This window comes from Colletotrichum navitas, assembly GCF_030913465.1.
Source record: "Colletotrichum navitas strain CBS 125086 chromosome Unknown LY79scaffold_96, whole genome shotgun sequence".
Taxonomy (NCBI): Eukaryota; Fungi; Ascomycota; class Sordariomycetes; order Glomerellales; family Glomerellaceae; genus Colletotrichum; species Colletotrichum navitas.
Genome location: NW_026850642.1, coordinates 33,337 through 49,587, shown reverse-complemented (window position 1 = coordinate 49,587; position 16,251 = coordinate 33,337). Strand labels below are relative to the sequence as shown.

The following is a 16,251-nucleotide window of genomic DNA, read 5'->3' as shown; positions in this document are numbered from 1 at the left end:
ATCAACACCGGTCTCGTGCGACGCGACCTAAACCCCAACGTCACCATTTGTTCCGAGGGAGGCTCAGAACCATGACGCCCCCGAAGCGCTGGCCGGCGCCCATCCACGTCTTATCCTACCGCGCCGTTCTCGTGATTCCTGTCATCCTCGCCGTCGCGACCTTCGCGTCCCTCTTCATCCACTCGGACGTGAACGTCGCCCTCCTCTACTCGCAATGCCACTCGCGCGCCCGACTCCCGGCCATCAGTAGGGTCCCCGTTCTCGGCCCACCCGCCTGCTTCGCCGTCTCCTTCTTTCAAGCAGCCCTCGACTCCGTCCGCACCTTCGCCAGTATGGCCGCCATCCTGTCCTTCATCGCCGGCCTCATGACTGTCACCACCGTCGAGGCCGCCCGCGTCTGCAACGCCCCTAACGTCCTCATCGCCAACCCAACTGGCCCCTGGCTGGTCTTCAACCTCATTGGCGGCGCCATTGTGTGGCAGCTCGTCATCATCCCAGCCTTCTTCCACCGCTCGCGCTCCATCCTGCTCGCCAGGAACAAGGCCGGTCAGGATATCGTCAAGAGCGCCCCCTCCAAGGACCCCGACTTTGGCAAGAAGTCTCGCCATATCGCTGTCGACGCGGAGATTGTCGCTATTCCCATCAGCGTTGCATGGGGCTTTGTCTTGCCGTCCGTCCTCATGCTGATCTACAACTCTCCTGTTACCATTGCCCTCTGGCTCGTCTTCCCTGTCTGGGTATCCCTCATCCGCCAGGCCGTCCGCTGGTTCGTCTTGAGACTGCAGAAGCGCCAGCACCGCACTTTCCACCTCGAGTCTCACACAGTTTCGCTTCTGCTTGTCTACATCGTCCCCATCCTGTGCTCCACTGTTTCCCACGTGTATTTTATCTGGAGCCTCTTCCAGTGGGACGACAGGAAGGAGATGACGCGTTCCACCATCAAGTATGTTGAGATCAACATGTTCTACATTAGCTTGACCGTCCTGTATTGGCTTTTTGTTGAGACCGGCTGGAAAGTTCCGCTAGTAGCAGTTCTTGCAGCCATCCCGCTGGGTCCTGGTGCAGGTGTTTGTGTCGCCTGGATCTACAGAGACGCCCAGATCCGCGAGCATTTCAAGCACTGGCTGTCAGATGTCGTTGGCAGCGAGGATGACGGTGAAGGGGGCAGGAGTCCGGCGGGTGAGGAGACACCCCTCCTTCGTTGACCGAGCAAGGGGAAGCCTCTTTGAAACTTGAAAACTTACTGTTCAATGCCACCACTATCAATCTTGGCCAGAAAGAAATCTCAGGGCTGTCTCATTCTTTCCCGTCTTGTGCAAACGAAAATGAGGGGCACCGCAGTCATGGATCCAATAAGATAATGGTGCTTAACGTCGTGTCTTTGTTGTCCCAATAATCAAACACAAGAGAAGATACCGATGACTGCAGAACTTAGTTCTAGTACATTATGGAACACTGCTGTGACCTTTGGTGTCGTGTGTCTGCGACAAGGAAAGATGCAGCGAGCCTGAAAGATGGGTTTTTCTTAGAGCTGGGATGTTGCCTTTATCATCAGTTGAATCCAAAGACATCTAGAACATTAATCCTTCTAACATCCGCCGGTGCCTTCCGATGACCTAGCATAGGAGTCTATCGAATCCCTACTGCGCAGCAACTTTCTCTTATTTAAGAACGCTCTAGGGTTACTGGTATTACCTCACCTTCTTCACTTTTTGGGCTGTTCACTTTCTCGCCTCTAGGAGACTTGATTTCGACGCCTCTGCGATTTGACGAGATGGTCGAAAAGCCGACTCCTGACACTGATGGTGTCTTTTCCAAAACCAAACCTCAAGCGGATGTCGTTGTGCAGCTGAAGCACCTAGCCCTGGAACCGCAAACGCAGCGCAATGACGAAGTCCTCTCCAGCCCACTTCTGACGGTGCCCCTCATCGATAGATCACCTCCCTCACAATTCGGCCTCTTTGGCGCCAGCATCTCGGGAGGTGTCACTTCATTGGCAGCAACCCGCCTCTTCCACAACGTCGCATGTCCCTCTAGTGTCTTCATCTGCGGAAGCCAAGGGTCAGGGAAAAGCAACACACTAGCCTGCCTCCTTGAGAACTGCCTCATTCCCAGCCAACTCGGACAGCTGCCCCATCCCCTGACAGGGATCGTATTCCATTACGACAGCTTCATCTCTGACTCTGGCGGGTTACCATGTGAGGCTGCGTTCATAGCGTCCCATGAGCAAGCTTCAGTCAGAGTCCTCTGTGCTCCCACGAATGTCCGCACAATTCGGGTATCTCTCATCTAACTTCTCCACAAGGTCTTACGTGGTTCTGATGATTTTACAGAAAATTTACAGCGGAATACCAAATGTCACGATCAAGCCCTTGAAGCTGAGCGACGACGACCTCAACACTCGTCGCATGAACGACCTGATGGCCGTTGGGGAAGGCGGCTCTATGCCGCTCTACCTCCACGTAGTCAACCGTATCCTGCGAGATATGCGTATGAAGCAACAAAGAACCGGCCTCGGTTTCAGCTATGCCGAGTTCAGGAGGTGCCTGAGCCTCGAGGATTTGACTCCAGGCCAGCTGAACCCTCTGAACCAGCGTCTTGACACCCTAGAGAGCTTCATGGTGAAGGAAACCGCCGCTTTTGCGGATGAACCCATTGATTGGCAGCCCAAAGTATCTCCTCTCTTTCCATCTTCAATCTCTCTTGTATTGAGCTAATTATGTGATTTGAAGTCTGGACAGTTGACAGTCGTTGACCTGTCATGCCCTTGCGTGACTGCAGAGCTAGCTTGCTCTCTCTTCAACATCTGTTTGTCACTCTTCCTAGAGCAACAGTCCCCTATCGGCCGTGTAGTTGCACTCGACGAAGCACACAAGTACATGAAGGAGTCTGAGGACAGCCAGGCCTTGACAAACGCACTCCTCGAAACGATCCGGCTCCAGCGTCATCGGGGCGTTCGAGTGCTCATCTCAACGCAAGAACCAACAGTTTCGACGAAACTTCTCGACCTCTGCTCAGTGACGGTGGTGCATCGTTTCACCTCTCCCGACTGGCTACGCACTCTTGGCAAGCACCTGGCGGGAATCTCATCGATGTCGGTTACGGTGACGGACGAAAAGGATGAGATTCAGGCAGTGAGTCCAGTTCCTATCGGAGGCAAGGACCCGATGATGGAGATATTCAGCATGATTGTTTCGTTACATACGGGACAAGCTTTGGTTTTTGCACCAAGTGCAGTACTTGCTCTGCACGAGAAGGGAGTGAATGAGCCGGCTGTGCTGCAGCGACTGGCCCATCGGGCGCTGCGAGTCATGGTTCGCTCTCGACTAACCAGAGATGGAGGAAGAACAGTGATGGCAATAGGAGACAGTACAACTTGAGGCTCGAGGGTTTCTAGTGTAGATGTCCGTCTCCATTGGACATGAACACAATCGCAGACGCAGGTTCCAGAGCGAGGTAATAAAAATCCATCTATTCATGATTTATTCTCAGACCCCACGATGCCATGTCGCCAGATTCCACCCGTACGCCCAGTGCAGGATCGTGTTGCTGTCGAAAGTTCATGGCCGTCCGAGGGTATCTGGAGGTGCATTCGCCTACCCTTTTTCTTGATGCCTTCTTTAACGTTTAACAGATCTTAAACATTACTGTTTTAGATAGTGTAAGTTTACCGGCGTGATGGGCTTGCCACCGCTCAGCACGGCCATTATATTCTCCATGCTCAGCTTCTCAAACCCTTTGTGCGTCTCGACCGTCCCGCCGGCGTTGTGGCAAGTCAACATGACCTTGGTTCCGGCCAGCCCCAGCAGCCGCGGATGGGGCCTCGGCTCATCGGCGTGCACATCCAGCGCGGCGCTCCCAATCCGCCCGGACTCCAGTGCGTCGGCCAGCGCGTCCTCGTCCACGAGGCTCCCCCTCGCAACGTTAACGAACCGCGAGCCGGGCTTGAACCAGGTCAGGGACTCGGCGGTGATGATCTTGCCACCGGCCGGGGTGCACAGTACCACGCAGTCCGAGACCCCGAGCAGCGACTCGAGCGTCTCGTGGAACGTCGCGCCCGATACAGTCTCCACGGCGGCATCCTTGCGAACGATGTCGAAATAGTGCACGTCCATGCGGAATCCAAGGCCGAGTCGCTGGGCGATCTGCTGGCCGATGTTTCCCATCCCGATTAAGCCAAGAACGTGGCCGCGCAAGCTGTGCGAGACGGCTGTGGCGCCAGCGTGGCAGTCCTGGAAGGCTGCGGGGTCGGAGGCGGCGGTTATGCACCATGGGAGGTGGCGAAAGGTCGATATGACGAGGGCGACTGCGAAATCTGCCACTGCCTCGGCGGCCGCGAGACCGGAATTGCAGTATATGATTCCTAATGTTGTCAGTCTGGCTGGTCGACATCAAACTCGAAACTCGCGACACAAGCCGTCGGGAGGAACTCACCCCGTTCGCCGAGAAGTCGCGTGTCGGCCCAGTCGAAGCCCGCGCCCGCGCTCGCAAATACCCGACAGCTCGCGGGCAGCAGCGGAATCAGCTCAGCGTCCCAGTTGCCCATCTCTCCGCCGGTGCCCCAGAACGGCCGAAACACGGCGGAGAAGTCACCCCACTTGCCGTCCCGGAGCGCCGCGGCGAAGGCGGGGCGCTGGCGCTCAGGCGTCGTGGGTCGGATGATCTCGCACCGCGCCGCGAAGGCGGCGTAGGCGTGCGGGTTGTACTTGATTGGGTCGCCGATGTGAAGCACTCTGGGCTTTGCGTGCGTGTCGTCTGCGGTTGCCGATGCCGCGACTCCTGGGGTTACGGCTCCGACTGTCATGGCCTGGTGAGGACGCGGCGGTGAGGAGGAGCGAGGTGTTTGACATTGCGGTGTTGCGGGTGGATACGGGGTGTTGTGCGGTTCGGCCATTGCGAGTGAGGTTTGGATAGACAACGGGGCGCAGTCGGATCCAAGAAGAGATGAGAGAGCTTGACGACATTTGTCGCGCCCAGAGATAATACAAGAGCTCCTACGCGCGCGGCACTTGGGCTCCGATAAGGTTACCAGTAGAGGGGGGGACCCTAATGACGATCTATCCGGACCTAAGCTTACTAGGGGAAGCGATGGGACCCTATTTGAACAGAATGTGAACCGATGGATTGGTCGAATTTGAGTTGGACGCCTCGTCCTACGGGAGTCTTCCTTAATCCGGGCCGCGGATGGTCTCTCCGCTTATCCGACTTGGTGGCGCAACAGAATTTTAGAAGATGGCTGAAGGATGAGGAAGACAGGACAAGATGCTGCGCCAGTCTTTCGAAGCCTGTTAAGTCAGTAGGGGCTTGTTGGTGGTTGACAGAGAGCAGCACGAGAGGGCTATTAGAATTCGCTTCTTATTTTTTTTTTCCTTGTAAATTCATGTCCTGGCGATGGAGCTATCGTGAAACTGCGTTTTACTCCTGCTTGGGTTTCCGTGCAGAAGATTCTTATCTACAATCGGTACAGTTTTCCTGCAATGTGAAGAAGAGCATGCCCCAGAACTCCCCGCAATTGGGCTCCCCGTAACAGTGGATATACCGGAACCCGAGAACGATGATAACGACGGTCTAATGAGCCAACCAGTTATGTGTTGCCCGGCTGCAACAACCCACCTTGACAGAACCCAACAGCATTTTGCCGCTGTTAGTCGGGTTTCCGAAAGAGTCCCTCAGCTGAGGTTGGATATTAAAGGAATCATGTTCTTGGGTAAGCATGGATACTTAGTGCAATATAAAGGATATTTCACTTCAAACCACGCCCTTCCCATGTTAGCCGCACTTGCAATGCCCCTTCTACGGTCTGTGTCATCCCAAAGAATATGGTCAAGGCAAAATACCATGATTACCACCGAGAAAGTGTACCACTACACCTAGTTTCGCCTGTCATTCCACCACTGTGTTGCTTGACTCTGGCAGCCGATGCAGAAATTCCTTTGCCGCCTCTGGATCTTCAAACAACAGTTGACTGGACGCCGCTGAACATCGTGACGACGTACTCACTCTTTTCTGTCAACAGCATTGATCCGGATTCGAAATATGACCATTCAGCATACTGTGACCTTCTGATGCTGGCCTCGCATCGATTCTGTTGCAGAGTCACCCCTGGGGTATGAAAGATATATAGATAACGGCTTACATTTCAGTGGGTGAGATTTTCTAGGCTGGAGCATATGATGGATTAGAAGGTCTGGCTCTAGGGCGTGCGGCGTTCTCAGTTTATGCCTCGAATCTTCATGTCTTTTTATTTAGCTACAAAATTGACAACCTCGACTTGGCTTATTTGGCCTTGCCGGTGGGGATGTTGAACAGAACAACCACGTCGTCCTCGTCGAGGCCCTTATCGACGCGGAAGAAGCCCCGTCTCTCGAGCTGGATGATGTCGTCCTTCTTGAGCTCGCCGACGCCGGCGTCGCACCACGCCGTCTCCATGGTGGAGGTGTTGGGGTTGAGGACCTGCTCGAGCACGTCGTCCTCCTCGAGCTTGTCCTTGTTGATGAGGTAGTCAAAGTCCCAGAGCTCGGCCTTGACGAGCTTGGTACCGGCCGTCGAGAGCCAGGTGACCTTCTTGTCCGTCGTCTTGAAGTCGCCCTGGAGGTGGAGCTCGACGGTGAGGTCGGTGATGGGGTCCGTGGCGCCGATTTCGCGGGCAAAGGCGTTGCCCCAGCCCATGAGGGTGAACTCCTCGTCCTTCTTGAAGCTCTTTACGTCGGCCTGGTCGAGGATGAGCTCGTTGGAGAAGACGACCTTCTTGGTGCCGACGTCGGGGTTCTTGGGGTGCTTGGGCTTGTCCTCGGTGCGAGGTTCGGCCGGGGCCTCAGCGCCGATGACCTTGACCTTGACGGCGTCCTTCTCGAGGATGGCGGTGTGGCGGGGGGCGATGGGGTCGATGACCTTCTTGTTGATGTTCCAGAACGACGCCCAGTCCATGTTGACGACGTTTCGGCTAGGCCCCTGCTTGATGATGAACTCGCGGAGAGCGGGGATGGTCATGCCACGACGACGCACACCACGGATGGTGGGCATGCGGGGGTCGTCCCAGCCCCAGACGGTGCCCTTCTCGACAATCTTGGCAAGCTTTCTCTTGGAGAGGAAGGTGCGAACGAGGTTGATGCGGCTAAAGTCGTGCATGTAGACCTGGCGCAGCTTCAGGGTGTCGATGAACCACTGGTACAGGGGGTTACGGTCGGTGTACTCGGTGGATCTGAGCGCGTGGGTGACGCCCTCGTGGGAGTCGACAACGGGGCAGGCGAGGTCGTACATGGGGTAGATCTTCCACTTGTCACCGGTGCGGTGGTGCTTGTTCTCAATGTTGCAGCGGTAGATGACGGGGTCTCTCAGGGCCTTGTTGACGTTGTCGACGGAGATCTTGGCACGGATGCAGTTGTTCAGGCCCTCGGGGGTGCCGTTCTTCATCTCCTCAAAGATACGCAGGTTCTCCTCGACGCTGCGCTCTCTGCACTTGGACGCGATACCTTCAGTGCGCTCGTTACGCATCGTCTCCTGCTCGGTGTCGTCGGCGTAGGCATGGCCCTCCTTGATGAGGCGAACACAGGTCTCGTAGAGGTAGTCGAAGTAGTCGGAGGTGTAGGAGAGGGCGTCGGGTGTGATGCCCATCATCTTGAGGTCCTCGACAATGGCATCCTGGAACTCCTCGCTCTCCTTGGCGGGGTTGGTGTCATCGAGACGTAGGCGGAGCTTGCCGTTGTAGGCCTCATGGGCAAAGTAGTCGCTCAGAAGCGCTGCCTTGGCGTGACCGATGTGAAGGTATCCTCTGCGACACGGTTAGAGACGGGGGTGCTATTTGCTGTATGACAAACCGCGGAGGCACTCACGAGGGCTCGGGGAGGAAACGTGTGACGACGCCTGCCTCGGCGTTCTGGAGGGAGAGGGAGTAGTTGGCGCCCTTCTTGCTGGCGGCGACGACCTTGGCCTTGCGCTCAGCATCGGCGGCGTTCGTCTCGGCTTGGATCTCGGGGTGGGTTTCCTCGATGAAGGTGAACCTGGGACCATGTGGTTAGTGTTCGCACGATACCGGCGGGCGAGAGGTGGCGCTCCATGACATACCACCGGGTGAGGTTGGCCAGTGTACCCTTGCGGATGAAGCCCATGGCAACCTTGTTGAGCTTGAGTGTCTGCCAGATCTTGGCCTCGGTCTCGCCCAGCGAGTAGCCCTCGACGAAGGTGCGCAGCGTCAGGTGCTTGTCGAGGGCGCGAAGGTGCGGCTCGATCGACTTGAAGTCGCCGGCCAGGGCGGCGGGAAGGGTTTGGAGCTCCTCGGCCTTCATGATGGCGGTATTATGATCCAATTGCGATGATCAAGAGGTCGGGAGGATTCGATGAGCAGGGCGGTCCTATTGTCTCGTGAGTCAAATGCGCGGAGTGGCTGATATTTCGTGGTGGGGTTAAAATTCATGGAGGGGTAACGCTCAGAGGGGGGACTCACCGAGAGCACTCGACCGGGACGAGAGGGAGTGACTGTGATTGGTGGCTCAGCGGGCTTAGAGCTTCTTGACCGAGGACGGAGGTTGGTACTTGTTGTTTGCGCCGTGCAAGACTCTAAAAAAGCTTACAAAAATAAGAAGTTTAAAGAATACCAAAATCTAGTTCAAGGCCCCTTTGAATAGTAAAAACCAAACATGGCAGGTAATTATGACTCTTCATCCATATAGTACTCTAATGACAGTGGTATGTTGAGGGACTCGAGTACGTACCGCCCACACCGGAACCGGACCGGTCCTCTGATAAGCCATTTTGATCGATAAGATACGTATCTTGCCTTGCCTCTCAGGCCACCATCTTTTTTCTGCAGTCTTTGGCCAGAGCTTCACACGCGACAAAACCGTGAGGCCTAGAGCTTGGTGTTGCACCCTCCAGTTCACGTATACCCGGTCCCGTGATGGCGTCAACAACCCAATGCATGGCCTCGATGGCCCGCCTGAGTCTCTCCGCCTCAGCAAGGCCGACGGCCTCCACGATACCCCGGTTTCTGGTTCCCTCCGTCGCCCAGACACGATATGCGAGCAACCAAGGGGGCAACAAGAAGACGGAAAAGAAGAAGAAAAAGGTCCCCAAGGACTTTAAGACGTACAACGTCAAGAACTGCCCCCAGTTCTCCCTCTGCGACGCCATGCGGTATGTTTGATCTTTTTCTTTTTCCCCGGCTGTTTCTGCTTTTATACGGAAACCTCCACTCCCCTTGAACACTTTACTGATTCGTTACGGCAGCTACCTCCGCGCATACGAAGTCGGCCGTCCTCCCCAGGCCATCAAATACGAGCTTGCCGTCCACCTCAAGACGCCGCGCAACGGCGCCGTCATCAAGAACCGCATCCGCCTCCCGAACCCTGTCAAATCTGACATCCGCGTCGGCGTCATCTGCCCCGAGGGCAGCCCGATCGCGCAGCAGGCCCTGCAGGCCGGCGCCGTGGTCGCGGGCGAGGAGTCCGTCTTCGAGGCCATCCGGAACGAGAACATCGTCTTCAACCGACTCATCTGCCACGCCGACAGTGAGCCTGCGCTCAATAAGGCCGCGCTGGGCCGCATCCTCGGCCCCAAGGGCCTGATGCCCAACCGCCGCATGAAGACTATCACCGAAAACGTCATCGGCTCCATCCGCGAGACCATGGGCGCCGACAACTACCGCGAGCGCATGGGCGCCATCCGCCTGGCCATCGGCCAGCTCGGTTTCACCCCCAAGATGCTGTCGGCCAACATCAAGGCCTTTGTCGCCAACATCAAATCCGACATTGCCGACCTCGACACGCACAAGGAGGTCCACGAGGTTGTGCTTAGCACCTCGCAGGGCCCCGGCATCAGCTTGAACGGCAACTTTGACTCTACAGACGAGAAGGTTACGCCGGATCACCTGTCCACCGTCATGTAACTTGTATAAGAGGAGAGGAGGGAGGGAGACAGGACTGAGAAAAAGAAAAAGAAAAGGATAGGCGGTTGGGATCAAATGTATCATATGTGTTTATTACACGTGTATCAGAAAGTAGCATAGCGCTTTAGAACATGTCGGAAAATTGGGTATCATATGCATCGCTACTTTGCTTCTTTGCCGGGTGGGTTTCCTTTCCATCTGTCCGCCGTAGCTGGATCAACTGCCCTTGAGAGCCCTGATAGCTTCTGCTTGGGCGTCCAGCAGCCCGTAGATGCCCAGGTACTTGACCACCCTGGCCTGTCCACTGTTCCCCGCCTTCCCCGCCTCCCTCATTGCAGTTGCCAGATCGAGGAGGATGGTGTTTCGGCACCTCGTTATGCGTGCCTCCGTCTTGACGACGAACTGGGCTTCACGTCCGATGGCGTCTGCGAGGGCCTCGATGATGCAGAACTCCTGCGCGAAGCCCGCCAGCTTCGCCGGGCTGCTACCCACCAAGCTTCTTGCGTCGCCTTCCTCCTCGTCCTCCCTGTCGCCCCCATCCGTGTCCCAGTCGTCTTCCTCTTCGTCTTGTGCGGCCTTCCCGGGTAGGCTCGTCAGCGCGAGGCGTTCTTCCAGCGCGGCCACCCTCTCATCCAACTCCAACATCTTCCTCCCCACCTCGATCCCCCGCCGTACCTCCCTCAGTTCACCACTGAGGCCCTGGACCTCCTCCCCCCTTGTCCGCACCCTCCCCTTGATCTCCTCGACAGCCCTCCTGAAACCCAGCATCGCGACACGGACATTCTCGACCCTCTCATCGCCGCCGCGGAGCTCATTGCCGAGGGATAGGAAAGCGGTGTAGTTGCCGTTGACGAGCTCGAGCAGCTCGGCACTGATGGCGGCGCTGCGGTCGCGCAGCTCTGCCTTTAGGTCGTCAAGGGTTTGATGACGATGCGGTAGTGCGGACAGGTAGCTTGCCGGATGGAAGTTCGGGGCAAGGAAATCGGATCGAGGAAGGGCGGCCGGGAAGGGGAGCGGAAGGTCTTCGTCGTCATCGCCAGCGGCTGAAGAGGAGGATGAAGAAGAGGGGAGGTGAAAGGCGGCCGTCTGCCGGGTCGGCGATTGGATGCCGAGATTGGCCATCTTGTTTGTATGGGGGGTGTGAGTGTGTGTGTGTGTCTGGTGGTTCGCGCCGTGCTGGTCGGACGTGACTTCGGTGGTTGAGTCGGCGTGAGGCTTTGGAGCTCGGAGCAAAATGTTAAGTCAGCTCAGCTCAGCTGCCGAGGCTCGAGAACCGGAGCCAGTAATCAATTGATGGGGCTTTGTTTCGTAAGGTGCGGCTTGAATGGCACGTTGGTGGTTCCCCTTCGCAGACAGCAAAGACTTTATTGGAGGATAGGATAGGTATGCAGCTCTTTGGGGAGGTCGGATTGGGTTTCGCGGGGGGTTCACTGTGGGAAATAGACATCAAACAGTATCAGTACAGTGGGCGGTCCACCACGTTCCCACAGCCGTTCAGTGGACACGGTTGCGTAAATGCGGGCTGCGCTCTGGCGCAGAGGGGAGTTGAGTTGGCTTTGGATTGGCCAATTTTGAACCCTGCACCAACGATGATTGAGTGAAGATCTTCCTGCCCGGTGTTTACGACAATGACGGCATATCATCATCACTGACGCAGTAACTGGTGAGAAAGCTTAGTGAAGTGTACGAGCAAATCCGGGGTTCATGGGAGGATTGTGGAGGTGCATTGGAGGTCGGCGACCGGATCGTACGTGTCCTTGGAGAACTGCCAGGGGCCGAGATGCCCGAGAGAAGGCGATCTCGGAGCTACACGAGTAGCCTGGGCTATACCGACAATTACCGTCGACCAGATACCTACCTAATAGTGTACACTACACAGGGTACATAGAGGTTTGCACTTTAGTCACCACGCGATGTACGTACCAATAGTGATACGTAAACTATTTTGTAGGTCATTTCCCCTTAACACCCGCTCCCCCGCCTGCGGGCCTCCACTTGGATTAGCAAATGTGGGATGAAAGGGCCGATCTGATTGCGCAAAGTGGCTTAGGGTTCAAAGACACAGCATGCACAGTCGGTCTAACTGGTCCCAGAGCCGGCCGTTTAGGACGCAGCCAGCGAGCACGAAGAAAGCTTGTAACAGTAGGTACCCCATGAGTCATACATAGTATGAAAGTAGCCGCCGGGGACCAAACCCAACGATTGGTCGTAAAATGGCGTGTGTGTGTGTTGTGTGTTGCGATGCATGGCAATACGGATGGAGGGCATGGTGGGCAGTGACATCTTATCAAGTACCTCTTAATCTCCTGATGAACTAACCCGAGACGATTGGCCAACGGCGGCCAGAGATCCATTGAGGCACAGGGTCTTTGATTACCGGGCGATGCTCGCAACTGATATCTCGGCATACGAAATAGGTCATCGGACAAGTAACCAACCTTATTTGCAAATGGTATGGCCATGCCCATTCAAATGGACCCGCCGGACCAAGTGCGACATCGGCCGACCCCAAGGACAAGCCGCCTCAGCGGGATTGAAGCGCATAGCAGTGGATCCCTTGGTTCAGTTAGGCTGATCCAAGGAAAAAGCCGGGCTGAGTACCTAATCAGCCACTGAGCAGGTCGAAAGCATGATCCGAAATCGCAACTCGGACTAGGGGCTCGAAACCGGAAAGGCACATGGGGCCGATCGAACGATAGCACGCAGGGCTCGAAAGTGTATGTTTTTTTCACGCCCATTGAGTATGCTGTGGGTGCTGTGGCCCAGCCATGAGACCGTCTACGAGTGTGTGTGTGTGTGTGTGTGTGTGTGTGTGTGTGTGTGTGTACCCATATCCGTACCCTACACTATGAATACACTGATGGTTTGGAACCAGTGGGGACCTGACTGGAGAGTGAGGAGTGAGTGAGTAACAAAAGTCTCCTGGTAAGAAAAAGAAAAAAAAAACAGGGACTAGCGCCCTAGGTGGGGACTCTGCGAGCAAGATAATCTTATCAATCAGATCATAATTGCTTTTTCAATCTTTCCTCTCCCGTTCCCCTCGAGTCCGTCGTGTCCCTCCAATCCCCTCCTCCTCTCCCCCTCCCTCATCTACCCCTCCTCCGCCCTACCTGTTGTTTTCGGCTCCCCTCCAAACCAACGAAGAACTCTACCAGCTCACATCCGTCGCTCCGACCGTCAGAAGAAAGAGAAGCAAAACAAAAATCTGTCACCCATCAACAATTCTTGCCAACACCCTTTTGGGGAATAATTTCTTTGGCTACTCTTGTCCTTATCCTTGCACTCATCACATCTCGAGAACCACTTACGCACCAATAACACAACCGCTGCATTGAAGGTTGCTTCCGACATTGCTAGCACTTGACCACACACACATCTGTCCTGTCCTGTTAGCTTTGCAATCGCCTTATATTACCTCAGCATCAGCCCAGATCGCTCTGCAACAAATCTTCATTGCCGATTTCTTGGGCAATGTCAATTGCCGAAATAGAAAACGAGTAAAGACGCACATTCCCCCAAGACGAAGAGAAGCTATATTTAGTAGCCCTTCATCCCATCTCTCTTTCACATATCCCAAGCCATCTCATCTCGTTCGGTCTAGCCAGCCGAGCGTCCACCTGGACCGAACCGCATCCTCGGATTTACCAGCCGGCAAACATCTGCAGCAAGCCTTCGTGCCACCTGTCAGTGGTGCATCTCAGCTGTCACCACTGCATCCCACTAATCGCAGGCGAATGAGCGGCCGAACCCCGCCTGTGGAACCACCCTGCTGCTGTTACCGATACTGCTCGTCCCTTCCATGATGGCCGCCTTAGGTGTTTCCGCCGACATCTCCTCCCCCTCCTCCTCACATCAACATAATTTTCCCTCGACCTTCTCTCCCGTCACCTCGCCGTCAGTCACCGACGCTCCCAGCGCTTACACTGCCACCCCTCGCTCCAACTCTGCCGTTTCGACCCCTGTCTTCGCCGCTTCGCCCCCTGCGAGCACCCTCGGCGGTGCACCGACGCCAACCCCGAGCTGTCCGGCAAATGCCTCTCACGCCCCGCATCAGCTTCCTGCCATTCGACCGAACGCTGCGCAACCCATATCCGTCAGGCCGCCCCAGGTCTTGAACAAAATGTCCATGGCTTCCGTCATCAGCCCAACACCCACTGCCGAGGCGCCCAAGATGTCTATGACCACCAAGGAATGGGTCATCCCTCCCAGGCCAAAGCCCGGCCGTAAGCCCGCCACCGACACTCCGCCCACCAAGCGCAAGGCCCAGAATCGTGCCGCTCAGCGCGCCTTTCGCGAGCGTAGGGCTGCGAGGGTCGGCGAGCTGGAGGAGCAGCTCGACGAAATCCGTGAGACCCACGAAAAAGCCGAGCAGGAACTCAAGGACAGGGTGCACGGCCTCGAAATGGAGCTCCAGTCCTTCAAGTCCCGGTGTCTCGTCCTTGAGAACATGCTGGACCGCGAGAGGAAGGATCGCGTCAAGGCCGAGACGGAGCTCGAGGGCCTGAAAAGGCGCTGGAGTGACCAGGCCACAGTCCCAAGGCGCCTGCCATCCCCCCGCCGCCGAGACGCTCAGCTTACCCATCATGAACCTTCCAACCCCTCGGTCAGCCACTCAAACCAGCCCTTTTCCATTCCGCAGATCGTCTCCCCCCAGGACTCAACACACATGCCAGACTCTCCTGCCCTCTTTGGCTGCGGCTCATGCGGCCCTGACAGTTGCGCCTGCGCCAATGACATTCTTGCCGACACTGTCACAGGCTGCGGCAACTGCACTCTCGGAGGCCGATGCGCATGCCTTGAAGAAACTATCAAGAGCGCCATCATCTCGGACCTGAAGAGATCATCTTCGCCTTCGGCATTGGTATCTGTGGAGAAGCGGCACCGTACCGAGCCGACCCCGCCAGAGGAGGAGACGGAGATCGACTTTACGGCCATGTTCTCCAAGAAGGCACCTGTTCAGCAGCAGCCGACGACAACCTCTTCCCTTGTTCAGTCTCACTCCCAGCTGCCTTCAATGGCCTTCAAGGATTCCTGCGGATTTTGCAAGGACGGAAGTTACTGCCTCTGCGCTGACACTTCCATACCCCTCGGTCCTCCCGCTGCTACCGACTACGGCCCTCCTCCCGCCTACTCACAACAGACCCAAACCCCTCCCCCGTCAGAGAACGACGCTGTCCCTCCACCCGTACCCATGGAGATCGACGCCGATGGTGCCGTCAAGCTCCGGCCTCGTCCTCAGACGACCCAGCCCGTCGTCCCCGTATCCCGTGGCTGCGGTCCCAAGGGTCCCGGGTCCTGCGCCCAGTGTCTCGCTGATCCCAAATCCGGCCTGTTCTGCCGCGCCCTCTCCGCAAACTTCGAGCGCAACGGCGGAAGCTCCGGTGGCGGGTGCTGCGGCGGTGCGGGCGCAAGCGGCGGGTGTTGCAAGTCCGAGCCAGCGCCGCCTCGTCTTCCGACCAAGGGCAAGCTCGGTCTGAGCCTGAGCTGTGCCGAGGCCTACCAAACGTTATCTAGCCATCGCAACTTTGAAAAAGCTGCCGATGACATTGGCTCGTGGCTGCCCAAGCTCCGCGCAGCACCCAAACCGGGCCAAACACTACCATCCCCCTCCCGCCTGCCCATCGAGGTCGAGGCGGCGAGTATCATGAGCGTGCTCAAGGACTTTGACATCCGCTTTGGCAGGGGGCAGTAGACCTCCTTTTCAACGAGATATGCTTCATGATTCGGGAATAAGGTGGCGGTTTATCAAAAGCCCATGATTTCTCAACAGAAGCTAGGCAGCAACAGCTGGGTCGGATGGGGGCTGACGTGCATACGAGTTTAACAAAATGGAAAAAACGGCGTTACAGGTCTTGAAGGGAGGATTATTTGTCTATTGTTGTTTGTTTTCAATACTGCTAACCCCCCGTACCAAAAGGGTAAAAACTGGCCGGGCGTACTACTGTGAGAAGAAGGCTTGATGTTGCTTGGTTCACATGGTATTAGCCCCAGCTAAGACGGGGCCCTGGACGGGGCCGGGGCCGGTGGCACTCTTGTGGTTTTGTATTGCATATAAATTATAGGTTATACTTGTCAATTCTCTGCGCCTCTGAACTAGGTGAATAGAATCACGGCGCCTTGTCCGCCCTCGAAGTTAAGCATGCCCGTTGTTGCAGTCTTGCTTTTAGTTCCATTACAAGTATGTGTGGTCTAAATCAACAAGGGCATTGTCCAACCTACGCTCTCCCCCCCCCCCCCCCCCCGCCTTCTGTGCACCAACAGTAGTCATCGTCAAAGACCAGATTTTGTCACAGCACAACACCCAATGTTGATGCAGCTAACTTCATGAACCCAAAGCCTGTATTTCATATTCTAGTCATGATGTGATG

At 56.2% G+C, this 16,251-nt stretch overlaps 8 protein-coding genes across 8 annotated transcripts; 5 read left to right on the top strand and 3 right to left on the bottom strand.

Annotated features, from left to right (window-relative positions):
* Window positions 1-71: 71 nt before the first annotated feature.
* Window positions 72-1,205, top strand: LY79DRAFT_526075 (uncharacterized protein; the record flags this gene model as incomplete). The annotated part of the gene is made up of 1 exon (XM_060555802.1): window positions 72-1,205. The coding sequence occupies one exon, from the start codon at window positions 72-74 to the stop codon at window positions 1,203-1,205; it is 1,134 nt and encodes a 377-aa protein (XP_060408883.1).
* Window positions 1,206-1,300: 95 nt separating this feature from the next.
* On the top strand, window positions 1,301-3,431 carry LY79DRAFT_697908 (uncharacterized protein). Its single transcript, XM_060564864.1, has 3 exons — window positions 1,301-2,278; window positions 2,334-2,672; window positions 2,733-3,431. Exons 1-3 carry the CDS (start codon window positions 1,775-1,777, stop codon window positions 3,378-3,380), a joined length of 1,491 nt encoding a protein of 496 aa, XP_060408882.1. The 5' UTR covers window positions 1,301-1,774; the 3' UTR covers window positions 3,381-3,431.
* Window positions 3,432-3,644: 213 nt separating this feature from the next.
* LY79DRAFT_594038 (D-isomer specific 2-hydroxyacid dehydrogenase) lies at window positions 3,645-4,894 on the bottom strand (the record flags this gene model as incomplete). The annotated part of the gene is made up of 2 exons (XM_060561636.1): window positions 3,645-4,363; window positions 4,435-4,894. 2 exons carry the CDS (start codon window positions 4,892-4,894, stop codon window positions 3,645-3,647), a joined length of 1,179 nt encoding a protein of 392 aa, XP_060408881.1.
* A 789-nt stretch (window positions 4,895-5,683) lies between these two features.
* LY79DRAFT_415501 (uncharacterized protein) lies at window positions 5,684-6,195 on the top strand. The gene has a single exon (XM_060553124.1). It carries the CDS (start codon window positions 5,820-5,822, stop codon window positions 6,111-6,113), a length of 294 nt encoding a protein of 97 aa, XP_060408880.1. The 5' UTR covers window positions 5,684-5,819; the 3' UTR covers window positions 6,114-6,195.
* Window positions 6,196-6,276: 81 nt separating this feature from the next.
* On the bottom strand, window positions 6,277-8,285 carry LY79DRAFT_526104 (glutamyl-tRNA synthetase; the record flags this gene model as incomplete). Its single annotated transcript, XM_060555804.1, has 3 exons — window positions 6,277-7,771; window positions 7,833-8,000; window positions 8,065-8,285. 3 exons carry the CDS (start codon window positions 8,283-8,285, stop codon window positions 6,277-6,279), a joined length of 1,884 nt encoding a protein of 627 aa, XP_060408879.1.
* Window positions 8,286-8,926: 641 nt separating this feature from the next.
* On the top strand, window positions 8,927-9,883 carry LY79DRAFT_673749 (ribosomal protein L1p/L10e; the record flags this gene model as incomplete). The annotated part of the gene is made up of 2 exons (XM_060564217.1): window positions 8,927-9,132; window positions 9,226-9,883. 2 exons carry the CDS (start codon window positions 8,927-8,929, stop codon window positions 9,881-9,883), a joined length of 864 nt encoding a protein of 287 aa, XP_060408878.1.
* A 216-nt stretch (window positions 9,884-10,099) lies between these two features.
* On the bottom strand, window positions 10,100-11,005 carry LY79DRAFT_526186 (oligomeric golgi complex component, COG2-domain-containing protein; the record flags this gene model as incomplete). Its single annotated transcript, XM_060555815.1, has 1 exon — window positions 10,100-11,005. The coding sequence occupies one exon, from the start codon at window positions 11,003-11,005 to the stop codon at window positions 10,100-10,102; it is 906 nt and encodes a 301-aa protein (XP_060408877.1).
* A 2,677-nt stretch (window positions 11,006-13,682) lies between these two features.
* Window positions 13,683-15,575, top strand: LY79DRAFT_526171 (bZIP transcription factor; the record flags this gene model as incomplete). The annotated part of the gene is made up of 1 exon (XM_060555813.1): window positions 13,683-15,575. The coding sequence occupies one exon, from the start codon at window positions 13,683-13,685 to the stop codon at window positions 15,573-15,575; it is 1,893 nt and encodes a 630-aa protein (XP_060408876.1).
* Between the last annotated feature and the right edge of the window lie 676 nt (window positions 15,576-16,251).

Excerpts from the sequence above, each read along its gene's own strand:
- LY79DRAFT_697908 (XM_060564864.1), top strand. The coding sequence starts at position 1,775 with ATGGTCGAAAAGCCGACTCCTGACACTGATGGTGTCTTTTCCAAAACC. Across the intron at positions 2,279-2,333 it reads CGAATGTCCGCACAATTCGG|AAAATTTACAGCGGAATACC; the intron begins GTATCTCTCATC and ends ATGATTTTACAG. Across the intron at positions 2,673-2,732 it reads CCATTGATTGGCAGCCCAAA|TCTGGACAGTTGACAGTCGT; the intron begins GTATCTCCTCTC and ends TGTGATTTGAAG.
- LY79DRAFT_415501 (XM_060553124.1), top strand. The coding sequence starts at position 5,820 with ATGGTCAAGGCAAAATACCATGATTACCACCGAGAAAGTGTACCACTA.